This window comes from Neovison vison, chromosome 12, assembly GCF_020171115.1.
Source record: "Neovison vison isolate M4711 chromosome 12, ASM_NN_V1, whole genome shotgun sequence".
Taxonomy (NCBI): Eukaryota; Metazoa; Chordata; class Mammalia; order Carnivora; family Mustelidae; genus Neogale; species Neogale vison.
Genome location: NC_058102.1, coordinates 126,861,381 through 126,883,134, shown reverse-complemented (window position 1 = coordinate 126,883,134; position 21,754 = coordinate 126,861,381). Strand labels below are relative to the sequence as shown.

Sequence of the window (21,754 nt, the reverse complement as noted above, 5' to 3'; positions counted from 1 at the left end):
CCAATAGGATCCAACAGTACATTAAAAGGATTATTCACTACGACCAAGTGGGATTTATTCCTGGGATGCAAGGTTGGTTCAACATCTACAAATCAATCCATGTGATATAATACATTAATAAAAGAAAGAACAAGAACCATATGATACTCTCAATAGATGCTAAAAAAGCATTTGACAAAGTACAGCATCCTTTCCTCATCAAAACTCTTCAAAGTGTAGGGATAGAGGGTACATACCTCAATATCATCAAAGCCATCTGTGAAAAACCTACCACAAATGTCATTCTTAATGAAGAAAAGCTGAGAGCTTTTCTGCTAAGGTCAGGAACTTGGCAGGGATGTCCATTATCACCACTGCTATTTAACATAATACCAGAAGCCCTAGCCTCAGCAATCAGACATCAAAAAGAAATTAAAGGCATCCAAATCAGCAAAGAAGTCGTCAAACTCTCACTCTTTGCAGATGATATTACACTTTATGTGGAAAACCCAAAAGACTCCATTCCAAATCTGCTAGAACTTGTACAGGAATTCAGTAAAGTGTCAGGATATAAAATCAATGCACAGAAATCAGTTGCATTTCTTTACACCAACAACAGGACAGAAGAAAGAAATTAAGGAGTCAACCCCATTTACAATTGTACCCCAAACCATAAGATACCTAGGAATAAACCTAACCAAAGAGGCAAAGTATCTATACTCAGAGAATTATAAAGTACTCATGGAAGAAACTTAGGAAGACACAAAGAAATGGAAAAACATTCCACGCTCAAGGATTGGAAAAACAAATATTGTGAAAATGTCTTTGCTACCTAAAGCAATCTACACATTTTTTTTTTTAGGTTATATCAATTTACTTCACATAAGAACAGCGGATTTCAGGCCTATGATTTCCATTTAGTATCAACAAAAACAATCTGTACAGAAAACTCAAAGGCAACCATAGAGCTTTATATGTAAAATGTGCAAATATACTTTAAAATGCAAGTTATTCTATAGTATTTGCAAGGTAGAACTTTATAGTCATTAAGGAATCTACCTCATTCCAGCTAACTGAATCATACTTTTGCATATAGAGCCAATGCAAATGCACAGGGCACAACTTAGTGTTTGCGCTAAAGTGTGTAACATACACCTTCAGATTTATTTGGAGATATTAAAATAACATATCATGTTTGTTTTTTATTATTTAATGAGACATTAGCTCATTTCTAAAGCTTCAAGAGCATTACATTGGATAACATATGTGTGGCAAAGACAAACTTCCCTGGACTTAAAAGGTAAAAGACAAGACCCTTGGTAGCCTCTATTAAAAAAAAAATTCTATCTATCTATATATATATATACACACATATATATGTACACACACACCCACAAGAAATTTCCCATAATTCAAAGGGAGGCCATTCCTTTAGCAAAGGTTCCCATTATAGTATTCATGACAGAATTATTTAAAAAGTATGTATTTATTTGCCATCTGTTTTGGTCAATCGTGCTATAAAAAGATACCGAAATAGACAATTTTCTTCTTCAAGATGAAGACAACGCCAATTTAGAAAGTCCTTCTTTTGAGACTGCACAGTGAAAGGTATTATTTAATTAACTATAGAAGCTTGTTGCTTTTAAAGATATTATTGAAATTGACACAAAGAAAAATGTTAGCCTATCAAAACTCAATGAGACTCGGCTAGAACACAATTCAGAAGCTTTCAAGCCCAATCACAGTGCTCTTTGCTGTTTTATCGCCCATCCCTGAGAATTAAGATTCTATCATTTAAAAATTTTTAATAAAGTAAATAAATTTTGCATTGATGAGAATTAAGAATTATTTTTCAAAATATAAAATAAGGCCTGTTTCATTTTTGGTTAAAAATTAAAAAAGATAAAGAATATAAAAAAAGAGAAATGCTCTTTGCAAATACCACCAATTCTAAATATTGGTATCTCAATCAATGTTAATCCTCTTCTGGGTGATTCCTATTTTTTGCCATTCATTTATCACTCATTTCCTTATTATCCATTATTTTATAATTTTTGTTAACAGGAGCATTTAACTGGTAATGGAACAAAAATATGGATAAGATTAAAGGAACTCTGGAGTGAGATCTGTATTTCCCTGTGGGAAAAGAGTTTTACTGGAAATAATCTGAATGCCATCCAAGAAAGGCAAAAGTACCTATGAAAGAAAGAACACACATGGTAAATGTCTTCTTCTTTGTCTTTGGTTTAGCCTTCTTGGCCAAAATCTTCTGTAAACTTCTTTAACTTCAACAAGTCATGTTCATTGACTGTGGGTTTTGTGTTAGACAGTGACCGTAACATATCCGACATGCAAACAACTGGCTCCAAAAGTTTATCCCCAGGGACATCCATCCATGTCATTTCAATGGCACCAGGGTCACCAGGAGAACAGGGTGTTAGCAGATCATCTACTATCTTGTTGGGATCAGCTCGTGAAGGTCCACGCACCTTTTTAAAATGAGTGGCTGATTGCACTTTTCGAACAGGCTGCATAAGTGCATCGCGCACAATGATACTTATGTCCGCCCCCGAATAACCATCCGTTTTCTTCCCGAGTTCCCGGAAGTCTGTTTCTGTGAGACTGTTCTGAGTAGTCCCCAGGTGCAATTTAAACATCGCTGCTCGGGCATGGGCCTCAGGCAAAGGAATATAAATTCACTTCTCAAATCTTCTTCTAATGGCAGAATCCAGAACCCACGGTATATTTGTAGCTCCCAGAACCAAAATTCCATCATTGTCTACACCAACGCCTTGCATTTGAACTAGGAACTCCGTCTTAATTCTACGGGCGGCTTCGCTTTCATTTTCACTTCTTGAGCCGCACAGGGAATCAATTTCATCAATGAAGATAATGGAAGGTTTGTTCTCTCTAGCAAGTTGGAATAAGTTCTTAACTAGCTTTTCACTTTCACCTAGCCACTTAGAGACAAGGTCAGAGGAAGATATTGAAAAAAACGTTGAGTTGTTTGCTTCTGTTGCTACAGCTTTGGCTAAATAGGACTTTCCTGTTCCAGGTGGCCCAAATAACAGAATTCCCCTCCAAGGTGTTCTCTTGCCTGCAAAAAGATGAGGGAATTTAATAGGCAGTATCACAGCCTCTTTAAGTGCCTCTTTGGCTCCTTCGAGACCAGCAACATCACTCCATTTCACATTTGGTCGCTCTATAACAATGGCACCTTGAAGTTGATTCTGTAGTTTCTTTTTTTCAGGATCATCAGATTCTCCTTCCCCATCACTGTCATTCCCCTTCTCGTCAGCTGGACTCAGCTGTCCCTCTTTCACTGGTTTCTGTGATTTTTCTCTTTCTTTTTCAGGTACTCCTTTAGTTTTTCTGCTCTATCGAGATACTCTGTACACTTTGCCCTGATACTCTGCTTGGCTTTATCGCCCTGCGCTTCATATTTAACTACATGAAGAAAATACTGAACGGCATGGTGGTAGAGTTGAAGTGCTTCCTCATAGTTCCCAGCTTTGTCTTCCTGAGCTGCTTTGCCAGCAAGATCTATTGCTTTCTGGAGGTTGGGCGAGGTGGATGTCATGGCGGAGATCAAGGCAGTTCTCTGGAAAAGAACGAGGGCAGAGGAAGCCAACAGCGGCAACGTCGAGTCGCGCCTGGTGCTGCCCGAAACGTGCGCTGGTGTCTCTTGGACCCCGAGCCGCGGCTTCCTTTCTGGAACTTGTTCCAAAACCACACGGCGCTTCGAGAACCGCCGGACCCTTCTCACAAAACTTCCGCAATCCTCAGCAATCTACACATTTAATGCAATCCCTATCAAAATACCATTTTTTTTTCAAAGAAATGGAACAAATAATCCTAAAATTTATATGGAACCATAAAAGACCTCAAATAGTCTGAGGAATATTGAAAAAGAAAGCCAAAATTGGTGGCATCACAATTCCAGACTTCAAGCTCTATTACAAAGCTGTCATCATCAAGACAGTATGGTAGTGGCACAAAAACAGACACATAAATCAGTGGAACAGAATAGAGAGCCCAGAAACAGACCCTCAACTCTATGGTCAACTAATCTTCAACAAAGCAGGAAAGAATGTCTAATGGAAAAAAAACAGTCTCTTCAACAAATGGTGTTGGAAAAATTGGACAGCCACAAGCAGAAAAAAGAAACTAGACCATTTCCTTACAAGACACATGAAAATAGACTCAAGTTAGATGAAGGACCTCAATGTGAGAAAGGAATCCATCAAAATCCTTGAGGAGAACACAGGCAGCAACCTCTTTGAGCTCAGCCACAGAAACTTCTTCCTGGAAATACCACCAACAGCAAGGGAAGTAAGGGTAAAAATGAACTAATGGGACTTCATCAAGACCAACAGCTTTTGCACAGCAAAGGAAACAATTCAACAAAACCAAAAGACAACTGACAGAATGGGAGAAAATATTTGCAAACAACATATCAGATAAAGGGCTAGTATCCAAAATCTACAAAGAACTTAGCAAACTCAACACTGAAAGAACAAATAATCCAATCAAGAAATGGGCAGAAGACATGAACAGAACATTTCTGCAAAGAAGACATCCAGATGGCCAACAGACACATGAAAATGTACTCCTCATCACTCAGCATCAGGGAAATACAAATCAAAATCACAACGAGATGCTATTTCACACCAGTCAGAGTGGCTAAAATTAAGAAGTCAGGAAATGACAGATGCTGGCGAGGATGCAGAGAAGGGGAACCCTCCTACACTGCTGGCGGGAATGCAAGCTCTGGACAACAGCATGGAGGTTCCTCAAAAAGTTGAAAACAGAGCTACCCAATGACCCAGCAATCGCACTATTGGGTATTTACCCTAAAGATACAAATGTAGTGATCTGAAAGGGCACATGCACCTGAATGTTTATAGCAGCAATGTCCACAATAGCCAAACTATGGAAAGAACCTAGATGTCCATCAACAGATGAATGGATAAAGAAGAGGAGGTATATATATACAATGGAATACTACGTAGCCATCAAAAGAAATGAAATCTTGCCTTTTGTGACAATGTGGGTGGAACTAGAGGGTATTATGCTTAGCGAAAAAAGTCAAACAGAGAAAGAAATTATCATACAATCTCCCTGATATGAAGAAGTTGAGAGGCAACGTGGGGGGTTTGGGGGATAGGGAAGGAAAAAAAAAAAAAAACCAAGATGGGATAAGGAGGGAGAAAAGCCATAAGAGACTCTTAATCTCACAAAAGAATCTGAGGGTTGCCTGGGGGAGAGGAGGCTAGGGAGAGGGTAGTTTGGTTATGGACATTGGGGAGAGTATGTGCTATGGTGAGTATGAAGTGTGTAAGCCTGATGATTCACAGACTGTACCCCTGGGGCTAATAATACATTATATGTTAATTAAAAAAAGATAACAATAAACTAAACAACATATAACATCTAAAGGGAAATTTAAGAAAACAGATGAAATCAGAGTTTTAGCACTGGGTTTTATATGGAAGTACAGGATGACTTGCACTGTACACCTGAAGCTAATATTATACTAAATATTAACTGGAATTTAAATAAAAACTTAAACAATACATTAGAGACAAAAATAAAGGTTTCATGCATATACCTAAGAAGAGAAGCAATGATGTAGCAATATAAAATAAAACAAGAAATCATGAACATAACTAAATAAAAATATTGGGTAAGAAAAATATAGTATGTCCATATGGAACAAAATAGGTATAAAAACAGAAGAATGGTTACCACTGAAAAATTAATTAATGAGTAGAAAGAATCTGATTCCTAAACTTTCAGAGGAGTCAGCAGATAAAGGAGGAGTAAGAAGTTTAAAATATCTAAAGGATACTTTAAGGATTAAAAATAGGCCTATATATGGATAAAAGGAGTTCCACAAAGATTAAGAAATAAGAAAAGAAAGGGACACATAAAAATATTAAAGACAATATTTCAGTATGAATTATCAAATAAGATAGAAAAGAAAGACAAATGTACTTATGTAGTACAGTAAAACTTAAGACTAGCAAAGAAAAAAATGTTAAAAATTTCCAGAAAAAGAAAAGTTCAATATTTAGATAGAAATCAGACTTCCTCATAACAATCTGGGATACAAGAAGACAGTAAAATAATAACTGCATGTATCGAAGGAAAGGACCTTGAACCTAAAATTTTATACCCAGCCACACTGTCAGTCAAATATTAAGGCCTAAAAAAATTATCATCCCATATACAGGACCTCAAATTTGACATAAAAAAGACCTCATCACAAATATTAGAGCATATGCTAAAATAAGAAAAGAAATTCAAGAGAATCTCTCAGAAGATTATAGAAAATGAGGGTAGTGTTAAAATATAAAAGTTGGTGGGCATCTGGGTGTTTCAGTCAGTTAAGCATATGACTCTTGGTCTAAGCTCAGGTCATGATCTCAGGGTCATGAGGATGACCCCCATGTCAGGCTTGTGCTCAGTGTGGAGTCTGCCTGAGATTCTTTCCCCCTTCCTTTCCCTCCCTGTTTCTCCCCCCTGCTCGCCTTCTCTCCCTCTCTAAAATAAATAAATAAAATCTTAAAACATAAAAGTTGGGGCCAAAGAATACAGAGTGTTATCACAAATAATCCAGAGAGAAAAATAAAGAAAGTATTCATATTTTATCAGTTCTTAGGGCAGTGGAAAGAAGTATAGGAGAAAGCAAAGGAAAGAGATAATATTGTCATAAGAGCATGATAAATGGCTTATCTAGTTAAGGGATAGAAATTAATGGGGGTAAATGAGCATAAGTAATGTGTTTTAAGTTAAAGACCAAAACCAGCCTTAAAAAAGGAAAAAAAGTCAAATGTAAACTTAAAAAAAGAGAGAGAGAGAAATAGCAATTACTAAGTCTCACCATAACAGCAACAATAGAAATATAAATATGTTAAAGACTAAAAGATAAATTATAAAAATAACTCCAAAATGTCAATAGGAAAATTACAAGGCAGAAAAAAAAATGTACTAAGTGCCACTGAACTGTACACTTGAAAATTGTTAGGATAAGTCTAGTGTTCTATGTTTTTTACCATAATTCAAAAAGAGGCTTAAAAAATCACATCAAAGGTTCCTGTTGAGATATATTTAAAAGCAAAGGGAGAAGTATTCCAAAAAAGAAACTACCAATGTTAAAGAGATCAATTTTCAAAGAAGACATAACAAGTATTAACATGTAAGTACCAAATAATAGAGCATTTGAATTACATGAGGTAAGGACTTATAGAACTGCAAGATAAAATAGATGAATCCACAATCATAGCTGGAGAGCTCAACATGCCTCTTAAAAATGGACAGACCGAGCAGGCGGAAAATCAGTGAAGACACAGCTGAACTCAACAGCAGATATCTATAGACTACTTCATCCAACAACAGCAGAATACAGATTTCTCTCAAGCTTACATGGGACAATTGTCAAGACAGAACATGCTTTGGGCCATAAAGCAAATGTATCAAGTTGAAAAAATAATAGGAATCACACAGTATCTGTTCTCATACAACAATCAAACTAAACTAGAAATCAGGGACAGAGAGATAGTTAAAAATCCTAAAATACGTGGAGATAAAACAACACATTTCTATGTGACACATAAGTCAAAGAAGAAGTCTCAAGAGAATTTTAAAGTATTTTTAACTAAACTGAAATGAAAATAAAACACCAAAATTTGTACAATGTACTGAAAAGTACTTAGAGAGAAACCTGTAGTATTAAATGGATATATTAGAAAAGAAGAAAGATCTAAAACTAATTATCTAACTTCTTTTTTATTAATAGGGACACCTTGTATTTATTTTTCTTGTCTGATTGTTGTGGCTAGCACTACAAATTTCTACCTTCAAAACTATTTCAAATTAAGTCCAAAAAAAGGGAGAAGGAAAAGAAAAACTATAGCAGAATTCAATGAGATTGAAACAGAAAATCAACAGAGAAAATCAACAAAACCAAAAGCTTTTTTTTTTTTAAGATTATTTATTTATTTATTTGACAGACAGAGATCACAAGTAGGCAGAGAGGCAGGCAGAGAGAGAGGAGGAAGCAGGCTCCCTGCCACGCAGAGAGCCCGATGCGGGGCTTGATCCCAGGACCCTGGGATAATGACCCGAGCCAAAGGCAGAGGCTTTAACCCACTGAGCCACCCAGGTGCCCCCCAAAAGCTATTTTTTAAAGATAAGAAAAAAAAGCTGATAATCCCTTAGTCATGCTAAGACAAAAAAAAAGAGTGCATAAATACTAATAACAGAAATGAAAGAGGGACCATCACTATAAAGCCTATGGAAATTAAAAAGATAATAAAAGAATACTATGAACAAATTTTTGCCCACTGATTTGATGACCTAGATAAAATATACTATTTCTTGAAGGGCACAATCTGCCAGAACTCACACAGAAGAAACAAATGATCTGCCTATGCCGTAGCTATGAAAGAAACTGAATCAATAATTAATAACCTACCAAAACTAAAAGATTCAGACACATATGAGTTCATCTGTGAAATCTACCAAACATTTAAAAAATAAATTATATTGAATTCTCTATATTTTCTTTCAAAAGATAGAAGCAGAGGGAATAGTTCCTAATTCATTCTATGAGGGCAGCATTATTCTAATACCAACATAAAGACATTACAAGAAAACTATAGACCAGTATCTCTTAGAAACGTAGATGCAAAAACCCAGAACAAAATATAAGCATCTATAGATCTTAATCTAAAGAAATAAAAAAAGAGTTTTATACTATGACCAAGTGGGATTTATCCCAGGTATGCAAAGCTGGTTCAACAATTGAAAATAAATTAATATAATCCATCACATGAATATGTAAAAAACAAAATTCACATTATATCTGAATGCACAAAAAGCATTTGACAAAAATCCAATGCCCATTTATGATAAAAACTCTCAGTGAACTAGGAATATAGGATAACTTCAACTTGACAAAACACATCTATAAAAAATCTACAGGAAATATACTTAACGGTGAGAAACTTGGTTTTCCCATTAAGATCCTATAGCTTAGGCGAGAATGTTCCCTCTTACCACTCCTCTCAACACTGTACTGTAACTCTGTGCTAGTTCAGTAAGGAGAAAAAAAAGAAACAGTATATGGATTGGGAAGGAAGACATAAAACTGTGTAACATAATAAATATTCTACTTAAACTTTCTTTCCTTCTTTTTAAAGATTTCATTTATTTGACACAGAGAGGGAAAGAGAACACAAGCAGGGGGAGAAGCAGGCAGAGGGAGAGGGAGAAGCAGGCTCCCTGCTGAGCGGGGAACCCCCTGTGGGGCTCAATCCCAGGACTCTGGGATCATGACCTGAGCCAAAGGCAGAAGCTTAACTGACTGAGCCACCCAGGCACCCCTAATTAAACTTTCGCTTTGTGTCTAGTATGTCCATGATTTTTTCTTGCTGTTATTTTTTTTTCAAATTAATCAAAACAATTTAAACATTTATAAATAAGCATTATGCTCATAAAAGATTGAGCACATAAAAGATACATAAAAAGATGAAACGCCATATAGAGATCATTTTGAATCTAACCAATAAAAGAAAAATCATTTAATACATGGTTGGCCCTAATCATTGGCTTCACAGCCTAGTTTCATCCTCTGCCTCTGGACAAGAGTAAAACACTGAATATTTGAATCCACATGGATGATTTTAATGGTATTAAAACCTACTATAGTTACAATATTTTAAAAATACATTTTAAGGAATGGAAAGGAGTGGTTAGGGCTTAGAATAATATTTGTATCAAGTGGATAAATAATGTAGAATTCGTTAAATCCTCTAAAACATCAAGTATTTAAAAAAAACCTAGAAATTTCTTTAAAACTGCAAACATATTAAAAGGTTATAGTTTGTATACAGGCTAATGCTATTCTGAGTTTTTATAAATAGAATGAAATAAAGGGTAGGCTATTTTAAAATTGCATAAAATCTCTTCCACAGTAATACCTAGCAAACAGTTATTCTTGCAATAATATCTTTAGTCAGTGGCTCTTGTGTCTACAGGAGTTTTTCTGCTGGGGGGTGGATAATACTGAGAAATCAATATACTCACTGGGTAGATATATGTGGTTTTTTAAACATGTATTTGCTGAGGGTCCCCTGGGTGGCTCAGTGGGTTAAAGCCTCTGTCTTTGGCTCAGGTCATGATCCCAGGGTGCTGGGAACGAGCCCCACATCAGGCTCTCTGCTCAGTGGGGAGCCTGCTTCCTCCCCTCTGTGTCTGCCTGCCTCTCTGCCTACTTGTGATCTCTGTCAAATAAATAAATTTTTAAAAAAACCATATATTTGGCAAAACCATTTTAAACAGGATACTGTTACGTTTTTTTTTTTTTTTTTTTTGCTAGAATATGGTGCCTTTAAATCCAAAACATGCATTTCTTGACAAATTTCTTAAAAAATTTAGGCAACCAATATGTGCCACTTAAGTAAACAGTTTGTGAGTTTAGAGATCAACGAAGCTGAAATTGTATAATTAATTTCTTATAATCACTTTCATTTTACCATACCAATCCTTCTGTTTTTCAGGATTTCCAGCCACAGAATCATAAAGGCATTTACAGTATGTAAGATAGAAAGTTCAGTTCCTTTTTCATTCATAAAAACACATTTTTGTTTTTTTAATCCCTATTTACATTCCCTGTTTATATCCCTATTTACAGTCATATGTATTTTTGCTATATCACAGCTGATGAAAGCTCTTCATGGATCTCCCTTCGGGACTGGGAGCTACATGTTTACATGGTCTGGAGAAGTTCATACAGTGTTTGTCCTCTTTGTTTATAGAGTGATCACAAAAATCCCCATGCACAACTCTTATTTGAGTTTTTCCATATTCCACACAAATATTAATTTTTTCCCTCCATGTTCACAAGGTCACTTTCTTCCACGTTCATTATTGAAAGCTGTCGTCTCCAGATAGAGTTAGTAGAGCTAAGGAACTTCTCCCACAGTGCCCTAGAATAATTATCATTGTTTGTTGGGTTTGGACATCAAGAGTGTCCCAATATATCTGACCCAGAACTATTTTATCATCCACTGAATATGGCATTAAGATATCCTTTAACCAGGAAAGCATGAGATGTGGGTGCACCACCTCATAGACTAACTGTTGCATGGACCCATTTCTCTTGGTGGTAGAGTAAATCGTGAGTGAGCAGGGTCTAGGTGCCATAAGCAGTATGGCTGACATGCTATTAAATAAAATTTGGCCCTATCAAGTGATCTCATAAAATCAACGTCGACATCATAACACCAGAAGGCTGCTACTGCTTGATTAGCAGACACCTGCGGTCTCAACATTAAAGTGGCTCACAGACCCCCTTCCGACCTCATTTCCAGGCTTCTCTTCTTTCCTCCTCCTGCCTCAAGCGTACTCACTCTCTCGCAGTCCTCCAACGGCTCAGGCTCCTTCCCTTCTCTGCACATTCCCATGAAATCTTTTTCTTTCCTCCTTTTATCTAGTTAATTCCTACTCATATTTCAGTGGAATCACCACCTCTTTGTGCCGCTCTCCTCAACTCGATCCTACCTCCTTGCCAGAGACTCTGAGACGACTATGTGCTTCTCCTTCACAGCACTCACTCTTGTAATTACATAAAAAGTCTTTACTAGTGTGACGACCAGATAAATATCTGCCTCTCCTCTTAGATAAACAGAAGGCAATGCTGGGCACGATCTGAGAAATGGTACCTCACACAGTGCCTTGCATATAGTGAGTGATTAATAGACAACCAGAAATGGACTGCATTTCGTAGGCCTATTTCTGTGAAAAGAAACAAAAGCACCTTGCGTAACAGATACTTGATGAGTATGCAATGTATAGAATATCATCTGAAAACATTTTTATTGTAAAGCATCTAAAATATTTTAATTTCTTTTTCAACCTGTTGACAAGGATCTAGCATATTTGGAGTTTGGGAGAGGAAGAAAAAAACGGTAGCAGGAATGCAATTACTGGAATTACAGAAGTGCAGTATTTAGTGATAGGATTTTTTTTTCTTCCCATATCACCTTAGAGAAGTGGACAGAACCTTGAGGGTGGGTTGTACCCTCACTCCTACTCTGTTGCTGATAGTACCTTTCACTTCTCACTTTTCAATATCATTTTATGTTTCAATTACTTCAATATTTGATCATTGTCTGTCTTTCTCACCACAATTTAAGGTCCATGAGGATGAGAGCTTTCTCCCATCTTTTTCACCTCTGGAGCGCCACGCCTAAAACAGAGCTTGACATAGTGCAGGTCCTACAAAAGCATTTGTTTAATGAATGAATGGATATTTAATTTCAACTTGTGAATTAAGATATTGCATGAAATTACTAGTACAGCTGAAAATTACCTCAAAGCTTCCTTTAAAACTTCTATTTGGTTTCAGATTCTTTCTCTGATACAGGTAAAAACTTATTTTAATAGGTTTAATTTATTTAAAAAATTTTTTAAAGATTTTATTTATTTATTTATTTTATTTTATTTTATTTATTATTGAGAGAGAGGAGGAAGCAGGTTCCCCGCTGAGCAGAGAGCCCAATGTGGGACTCGATCCCAGGACCCTGGGATCATGACCTGAGTTGAAGGCAGTGCCCTAACCCACTGAGCCACCCAGGTGCCCCTAATTGTCATAAACTTTGAAAAACCCACCAAAAGGTATGTTCTTGAAAGAGTGTGTTACTATATGCATAGAGATAATTTTCCTACAACTGTTCTAAATCTCAGGTGATACAAAAAGGAATGCAAGAATTATCCATAATAAGGAACAGGCCATAGAGGTGAAAAAGTTAGACTCAGAATGATTCTTGCAAGGTCTTTATTATACTCTTTATAGAAATAGCTCACTAACCCAATTAAAATCCCCAATCTATGATATTCAAGGTGATTTCCTACTTAGTGGTTGATGGCTGGTTTCTACTGTCTTTCACACTACATTTGCTTCCTGAAGGAGAAAAACATTCCTATGGTTGAGCACAGAAGAACAATGGGAAAAAATAAAAATGAGGAGTCCTTAGGAAGCATCTGACAGGAAGAATAATATAAGGAGACAGCAAGGTCTGGAGCAAAATATCAGTCATGAATGATTGTATCTGTCCCTTGGCACACTGCTGTTCATGAGAGTTGATAATGATTCAATGCAAACAGAAGAGCAACATTTTATGACAAAATTATTGGACGTAACTCAGTTTGCTGTCTTCCTTGAGGGGTGGGGAATAATGGCAGAGAAAATAAAACAGATAAATGTGTGTACAACAGCAAATGTGTACAAATGAATAGCAAAATTCAAGCTAAGATCCTTGTACAAATTTTTCTTCACAAAGGGACACCAATATACATTGTTTATAAAATGTGAATAAAAATCTTTCAGTAGAGTGTTAAAAGTCATATTTGTAATTCAAATTCCTCGAAGAATCAATACTAGGTAATAAACACAAAATTCAATGTAGAAAGGTGCTACTCCTCAGGAAAGTATGTATTATGTATATATAAAGAATGGGAGAATTTTCTTGCTTGAATAAATCACTGGGTTCCCCAAAATAGGAATAATGTTTGGTATTTAACAGACAAGTCAAAAATACCCAAACTTCTATTCTCAGAGTAGAATAATGAAATAAAAAGATACATTGAAAAAAGATTACAAACCTAAGATATGAAAACAAAGATGAAAGACCATACAAGTATAAGAATTAAGTCAATAACAAAAGAGATAAGACAAGCCATTAATTCACAAAGGATAGGAATTAAATAAGATAAATAATGGTTTATTAATTAAAGATTAAAATGCCAACTTCATAAAATGAATTGATCATTTTTCTACTTGTTTAACCCATATATTGAGCATTGACTCCTAAGCCAGGCATTCTTCCATTTGCTGATAAAATGTTATAATGATAGAAATAAAACTTCAAGTTTCTTTTTGCATAAGCTCAAAGGAGGCATGTTTAAATTGCTAACTACATTTTAATATTCCCTGATGCATGTGAGGAAAGTAATGAAATCCGAATAGATATGATTCACATGAATGCTGTATTTTAATTTCAATCAATTATTATTAGGTTTCTTTAATATGCCATTAATTCAGCTGAGTGTTGAGAAGAAAAATAAGTTATTATTTAAATGGCTCACAAACCGAAGGGAAGAAAAACAGCATATATATCGCATTCGAGTGGGAACAAATGCCATAATATCATGGAACATGGCATAGTGCTTTGGTGGGGGTTGCAGTGAGATGAAGGGTCTACATGAAACTAACAAGATACATTAAAGGGTGTAGCATTTGAATTGGGCCTTGAAAACTCAGCAAGAGACAGACCACCAAGTACATCAGCTATAATGGGAACTTTCCAAGCAAAGAGTACCACACGATTAAAGGCACTGGAATGCAGAAGTGTTTGAATATTTGGGGCCCTGAATTGTTTGATGCAATTAGAATTTCAAAAGTGTGTAAAAACCGAAGAGTCAAGATTAGACATACAGACATACAGACCAGGGCCATGTTATGGAAAGTGTCTTTAATGCCTTTGTGAGAATTTAAGAATCAGTCCTATAACCAATCAGAAGCCCCTGGTAGCTGATAAGTAATGGAGCAACTTCGTGAGACTGCTTCCTTGGTAGCCCGAAACTAGGAACTAAAAATCATACAAAGACTGTTGAAAATATGCAGGAAAAATATATAGGACAGAGTTCAGAAAATTTAGGGCTACAGCATTTATCAGAAAAAGTGCGTGCTTAAAGATCAGTTTCTGGATACAGATCGACTTTGGGATTTTAGTTACATCACTAACTAGCGTGTGACTTTGGGCAGGTGGCCCCATTCACTTTGACCTTTCCTTCCTTAGCTGTGAAGTAAGTGACAATGACAGCAATACTCATTCACAGTCTGTGATTTCAACCTTTTGTGATAAATGTGCTTTTTAATTCAGAATTTTTCAGACTTCAGGAAGACATTACAGTACACCGACCCTATTTTAGGGGTATATCCAGCAAGTTTGTACTATCGATTCCACAATAAGATACATGAATACTTCCGGAGTAAAACATGACTATTTTTTGTTCAGTGGAATCAATCAAGACTAGCAAAAGCCTCTTCTAGTTTTTGTCAGGTCTTGATGTCAAATGAGTAAAAAAACATTGTTTTTAATTTTCAGAGTGTTTTAGAGTTTTGAATTTAAAATTGGACAGGGAAGTGTGGACCTATAGCATCCAACACATAAGACTGAAATGATTAAAAGAGATAATATATATAAAGGCTTTTGAAGATCACCTAGCACATGGGAAACATCCTCTGAAAATGAAGATGGGTGTGGTGGGCATGATGGAGAAGAGGCAGAGATTAGGAGAATAAGGAGATCTTGGGCTTACCATGAGATAGAAAACAATGTTTAGTACTTTGAGAAATAAAATGATAGAAGGTAGTAATCAGAGATTAGAATTTCAGAGTTAATAAGAGCAATTTCAGATAAATCACTTTGAGCAGCTGCCTGGCTATGAAGTTTGAAGAGAAGAGAAAAGAGGAAGGAGATAAACATCTACCTGTATTTTATGAAGAAGGAATACCTTTGATGAAAATCCCCAAATATGGAGCCTGCAGTGAATTTAGATTTAGCCAGCTAAATCTTTTAGAGGCCATCTACTCGTGTGCAGATTACCAAAGCCTCCCTCCCCACACCAAGAAGACAAGAAGGCAGAAAGGGAAAGTGATGTGGGGTCAGACTATTCTGTCCACAAGGTGGGGACGTTGACTTAGAACAGCTGACAATGGTCAGAGATTCTGGACAAGTGGTGAGAAAGAATTGTCAAGCATTTACAACTCCTGATGCTTCCAGTTCAGGAAATTATTGCACGTGATTTAATATTTGGTCTGCTTGTATATGTATATGTGTAGTTATATGTAGTGTGTGTGTGTGTGTGTGTGTGTGTGTGTCTGTATTATTGGGATGAATTCCTTCATGGAAAATTCCATTTCTTATTTCTGTGTTCCTCTATCAAAGATGCCATATAAAATATCTCCTATAGAGAAGATAATTGAACCTTTTATTTCCTTTCTTATACGTATATACTATATATAGATTATAATAGTATTAGCATAGTAATTATAGTAATATCTATAATTATTCTGAGGTCTTAGATACGGTCTTAGAATGCTAAAAACAATCCTGAAATTACCTATTAATAATTCACTTTATAAATAAGAAAACTGAGTCTCAGTAGTTGGGAAACTTGAAGCTGAGAACACACAGCAAGCAATTTAAGGGCAGAGCAGAGACTGAACTCAGATTTGTCCGAATCTAATGCCCATGCTGCCACCTACTACCAGGAACTGGAGGGCTCCACTAACAAGAGGTCATCTGTAAGACATGGTTTATGCCCCTGCTAAACCACATGTATTATTTCTGTTTAAAAACTGGACAACGCTTACTCTATAATTTATTATCTGGACATTTTAACTGCTGAAATGCTAGAATAAGAACCATACATGAAAGTGATTTGGTTTAGCCTTTAATTTTATCTATTTATCTATCTATCTATATGATTGAATATATGTATACATACATAAATATACACAAACACACACAAAATATGAGAGCCATACTAAGGTTTAATAGCATAAAAGAGCTGTATGCATTCCTTAAATTCTTGGGTGACATCACTGAGACCTGAATGCCCATTAATGGTGGGTTAATTACTCAGCAATAAAAGGCAAGAAATTTACTAGGGACAAGAACACTATATGTAAGGAATAATTATTGCACTTATTTACTCCTGTTTTTGTTCCAGGGATTAGAAATGATGATGCTAGAGTATAACAAGATAAAACTAAGTGATAATAAGGTGGTTAAGAAAAAATGTATGGTAAAAATTAGGCAGATCCTAGTACACTGACCTAGATGTCAGCCATGAAATTCCTCATGACCACATTCATTAGTGAAAGGAAGCTGCAAATAGACACACACACACACATACACACACACACACGCACATGCACACACAAAACAGGAAGATTAGAAAAGGATTACGTGAATATATTAAAAGAATAAAATTGATAGAAAGTTCTATCCATAAGTTTGAGATGCCAAAGCTGCTTTTCATTTATCAAAGACTGAAAACTCCAAAGCTGCCCAGGGGTTTAGCAGAAAAACAACAATGAGTGATGTCTTCCATGAGACTTGTATAGGAGGGCAAGGCGGCTTTTTCTCGGTATTTCCCACCCCTTAAACCTCATGGTCAGTGACAGAGAAACTACAACCTCTCACCACTTTCAAATCTGACTCAAGTATATTTATTTTGAGCTCAGTGGAGCGTAACAGAAATAACCCAGTTCTTTACTAATTAGATGTGTTTTTAACCATCATGAACCTCCCTTTCTTTATGTAATAAATGGAAACTGTCATATTTACCCTGTGTTTTGTGACAATTAGAGACTGAGCATTTAAAGCTGCTAACACGATGCCTGGCGTGTAGGACACACAAATATTTTACCAGTATCTTCATGCATGAATAATGAACATTATTAGGAGTACATTAAAAGTGTATTTCTAGGGGCACCTGGGTGGCTCAGTGAGTTAAGCCTCTGCCTTCCCCTCGGGTCATGATCTCCTGGTCCTGGGATGGAGCCCCACGTGGGGCTCTCTGCTCAGGAGGGAGCCTGCTTCCCCTCCCCCCACGCCTGCCTCTCTGCCTACTTGTGATCTCTGTCAAATAAATAAATAAAATCTTCTTAAAAAGTACTTGTAAAATATAAATAATTATTTAAACAAGTTCATCCCTCGTCCAGTTTTCTTTCTAGTGGGATGTTTTGGGAGAGAGAGGAAGAAAAATAAAAATGAGAAAAACAAATACAAATACATAAATATGAGATACATAGATCTCTTCAGTCTCCAGGACTAGATTAGTGCCCTAGCATTCCTGGGGGAGGGGAGGGAGACTCGGGAACGAGCTGGTACCTTGCACTGGAAGGACACTCTAAGGACAAAACAGTTCCCCTGCAATCATTCTCCCGTACAATGCCCTGGACCACAGAGGTCTGAACATTCATCCTGTCAAAGTACTGCCAAATGTCCACTGGAGATCTTTGCTCTCTTCCTTCCTTCTGTAGTTCTAACCATGTGGGGGGCATGCATGCAGCTCTTTTAATACAGACAGAAGAGGCTCGGGTCCTTCACTTCTGCTGCAGGCTTGCGGACTGGTAAGAATAGTCATAACCTTCCTCTGATGGCACATTCGTGGGGATCCAGTGAAAACATATATATGTGCGGGCCTGTATACACATACCTGTGCACACAGACACGTGTCTGTAGAGCTACTATGCCATGTGTATACACACCCGCATTTGTGCCTCTATGGCCAGACTGTGTATGTGCTCATACGCACACATACGTATACCCACCCAGAACACTTTCCACGCTCCTGCCCCTGAGAGCCATTCTCTTTAAAAGAGAGATCGTGAATAATGGGTGGAGAGAGGACCAAACTGAGGCAAAATCAAAATAAGCTGCCAAGATTCTATTAAGTTCTTTTAAGGGCCAATAAAAAGATGGGGAGTTTCCACTGTCATTGAAAAGCTGTCTTAGAGCAGATCACTACTGTCTTGGAAAACCACTCCAGCAGATGAAGAAACAGAAAACACAGCCCCTAATCATCTTTTAATGATGTGATTAAATATACAACTACAGTACTTAAAAAGACAAACCCCAGAGTAATTCATGTCAACCACTGATATCTTTTCGGAAAGTGGTTCTCTTGTTCCAACCCTATCTTCTTCCACTTAGTTGCATTTTTCTTTTTCTTTTTCCCCCACTCTTGGAATCTCTTCATATCCAGCTTTAAAGAGCCACCCATTTTCACCTATGGCCCCCAAATTTTCTGGTATCTGATATTAATCTGGTTGCTGGCATATGCTGCCAACTAAACTCAGCTCGGATTTTTATCGCTTTTGGACAACGGCCATTTCAAGTCTTAGAGAGCATGAACTTGTGATTTTTATGGCAAACATTAATACTTAACACCAAACACAACTGGAGGAGTTTCTGAATACAAGAGCAATTAAGAGTAAATTTTTCATTTTACAAAAGCAATGAATCAATTTCTATAATATTTTAATCATATACTCATAATGACATTAGTTTTGATTTTTGAAATGCCCTGTAAAGAGGCAGATCTCAGGGTAATGAATGTTTGTGTGAGGGACAATTAGTAATGTCTCTTGTACCACTTGAACTGAAATAAGTTAAGGTTTAAGGAACAATTAATTGGCCTAATTCCAGAAATATGAGCTGGATTTCCATACTCCCAGTTCAATTCTTAATTAAGCATATATTCCAAACAAATGGCTTTTTTTTTTCTCTTTGCTCTATTTTAGACTTCACATGTTACATCAACCTCTTCTTAGACTGGCTTCATTTATATCTTTACATGTCATCCCTAATTAGATCAATGCTTCCCATAAATTATTCACATGACATAATCATCCCCTTTCGTTCTTGGGATATTGGTCAGCCTCCTCCTATATCACATTGTGTTCACTGGTAGGATGGCTGTCCTTATGTTGACTGAAATCAGATTCCCTGCCGTGTCCTGGCCTTCATAAACAGCAGAAGCAAGTGCTTCTTGTGACATTCAGCTGCCGATGATAGAAGTCTCCTTTCTGCTTTGTCAATAGTTGGGTTCTGGGCATCACGTGCGGAAGGAATGCACAACCTTCCTTCCATGGTCCCAAATTTATTTCTCTTCTCTTCCTTCTTGGCAGTAGGGTCAGTTGGCTGTCTCATGTCTTTATACAGATGACGACCTGCCATTGGGGTCTCTCAATACTCTGGTAATCTTCTGTGGATCCTCAAAGTGTCATCTGTCCTACATTTTGTACAAGCAGGATACTTGTGACTTAATGCATTTAGTCTAAATCCTGATATCATCATTTACATAGAGTACTTCATTGTAGGGTGTTTGCATTTGGCCATTTTAGTTTCATGTTAACTCTGAAGCCTAATATTCCTTAATCATGGTCATTTGAGTTAATATAGACTACCTTAAAGATAGTAGAAATGATTATTATGGTATTTGATTATTATGGTATTTGTTCATAGAGTTAGTTGTAGTCAAGTTCTGTCACCAACTAAAGAGATTTAGAGTAAAACTTAGTAAGTAGGATTGCATTTTACCACGGAATGGCAAGATTATAAAATATATAGACCTATGCTTTGTTGGAACAATACAAACAATTACCACCTTATAAAATCTACTAAGCCAGATTTAGCTGAACCTCAAATAGCAATCACTAGGCTTCACAAAACTTCTTCAATTGGAATGTGCACATTATTTTCTGGCTGAATCCTCTCATTCTTTCCATCCTAAAGGGCCTCTTCCAACCTGACAGCATAACCCAGCAGCCACTGAATATAGAGTGAGCGCTGCAAGGGCTTGAGAAGCTCATCTGGGACTTCACTGCTTAGGAGAAGATTAGTTATGATCATGACAAGTGAGGGAAGAGCCTGGTTAATGATGGAATTGCCCTAAAGTGGAACCAGAGAGAAGAGTGCAGACCCAAACTACTTCTCTTGGGGGTATACGTGAAGCCCAAAAGTGAAGAATGAGAATGCTATCATTATTCCACACTTTGCATTTCTCACAGAAATTTCCAGGCCAATTAGTGAGGCTTCATAAACTTCCCACATTGGAGGGACAATGAAAACCCAGACAAATGAACTTTAGGAAAGAATTCTAGACAGGAAGTGAAATCTGGCTTAGGAGATTATAGGATATAGTAATTACTCTACATTGTTTCCATAAACCATAGATCCAGAGTATTCTACATCTTAGCATTAGGTATAAGAATGCAATTCTCATTTGTTAAATTTGTTGGTCTAAATCTGTGTCTTTGGAGCCAGAAAGCAATTACCACTCTATGCACAAATATCATGGGGCAACAATTATTTTCATCATTCTTAAATTCTAACGTGTTATCTCGTGAGCCTTCCGGTTTTAATTCATGACTTCTCCAAATACTATAGGTCTTCCTGTTGTAGTCTACGTGTTGCTATGTTTATTTTCTATATATGACATTTTTAATATCTAAAAGATATTTGTCTTGCTAATACTTTTATTATTTTGTTTGAAATTCATTTCTCATGCATTGATTACTATGTTCTGGCATAAGGGTATTTTATTGATCATAAAATTGCAAAGATATTGCATAGTGGCATTCCATCTCAGGGCTTCAAAGTCAATTTTGCTGAATATTATTAATGCCAACATGAGGTTAGAAAAGAATGTAAATGGGGCAGAGTCCACATAGAAACAGTAAGGCTTCCTTAAAGGTTCAAGAAATGGATTTCCCTTCTCAAAATCTCTTCCTGGAAGAAAGGCTGTTTTTCTGCACTAGCATTTTTATCAGCCTTCTAAAGGATTTTGTTCACTACTGGGATCATTCGCTGCTCTTTGTTGTGTTTTAATTATTTTTTGTTGCATCATCAAAGGCAATTTGCTACAGATGGGTCCAGTCATATGCTCCTTCCATCCTTCTTCTTGGCACAAACATACTAACTTTGGCTCTGGTCTTTGAAATCCCTGTAACTAAGCCAAACTTTCTACATGTCTTTCAAGTTGAGGGTTTTAACCCTGTCCTGTTTTAAAAGAAAGAAAAGATGCAGTAACAGTCTGCCTTTGAAGACTGGGAGGGATAGGATGAATTATAAAAATCTTTTTTTTATGTATATCCGACAAGCCAGAACTCTGAGAGTGGATATAATTT

At 36.6% G+C, this 21,754-nt stretch overlaps 2 protein-coding genes across 2 annotated transcripts in view; both read right to left on the bottom strand.

Annotated features, from left to right (window-relative positions):
- The window catches only part of MALRD1 (MAM and LDL receptor class A domain containing 1), an 838,152-nt gene that overhangs the window by 282,615 nt on the left and 533,783 nt on the right, over positions 1-21,754 (bottom strand). The window lies entirely within an intron of this gene.
- Positions 1,885-3,648, bottom strand: LOC122892304 (vacuolar protein sorting-associated protein 4B-like). Its single transcript, XM_044228595.1, is given in 2 exon segments — positions 1,885-3,313; positions 3,316-3,648. Coding segments are annotated over 2 exon segments (1,332 nt in total). The 5' UTR covers positions 3,560-3,648; the 3' UTR covers positions 1,885-2,225.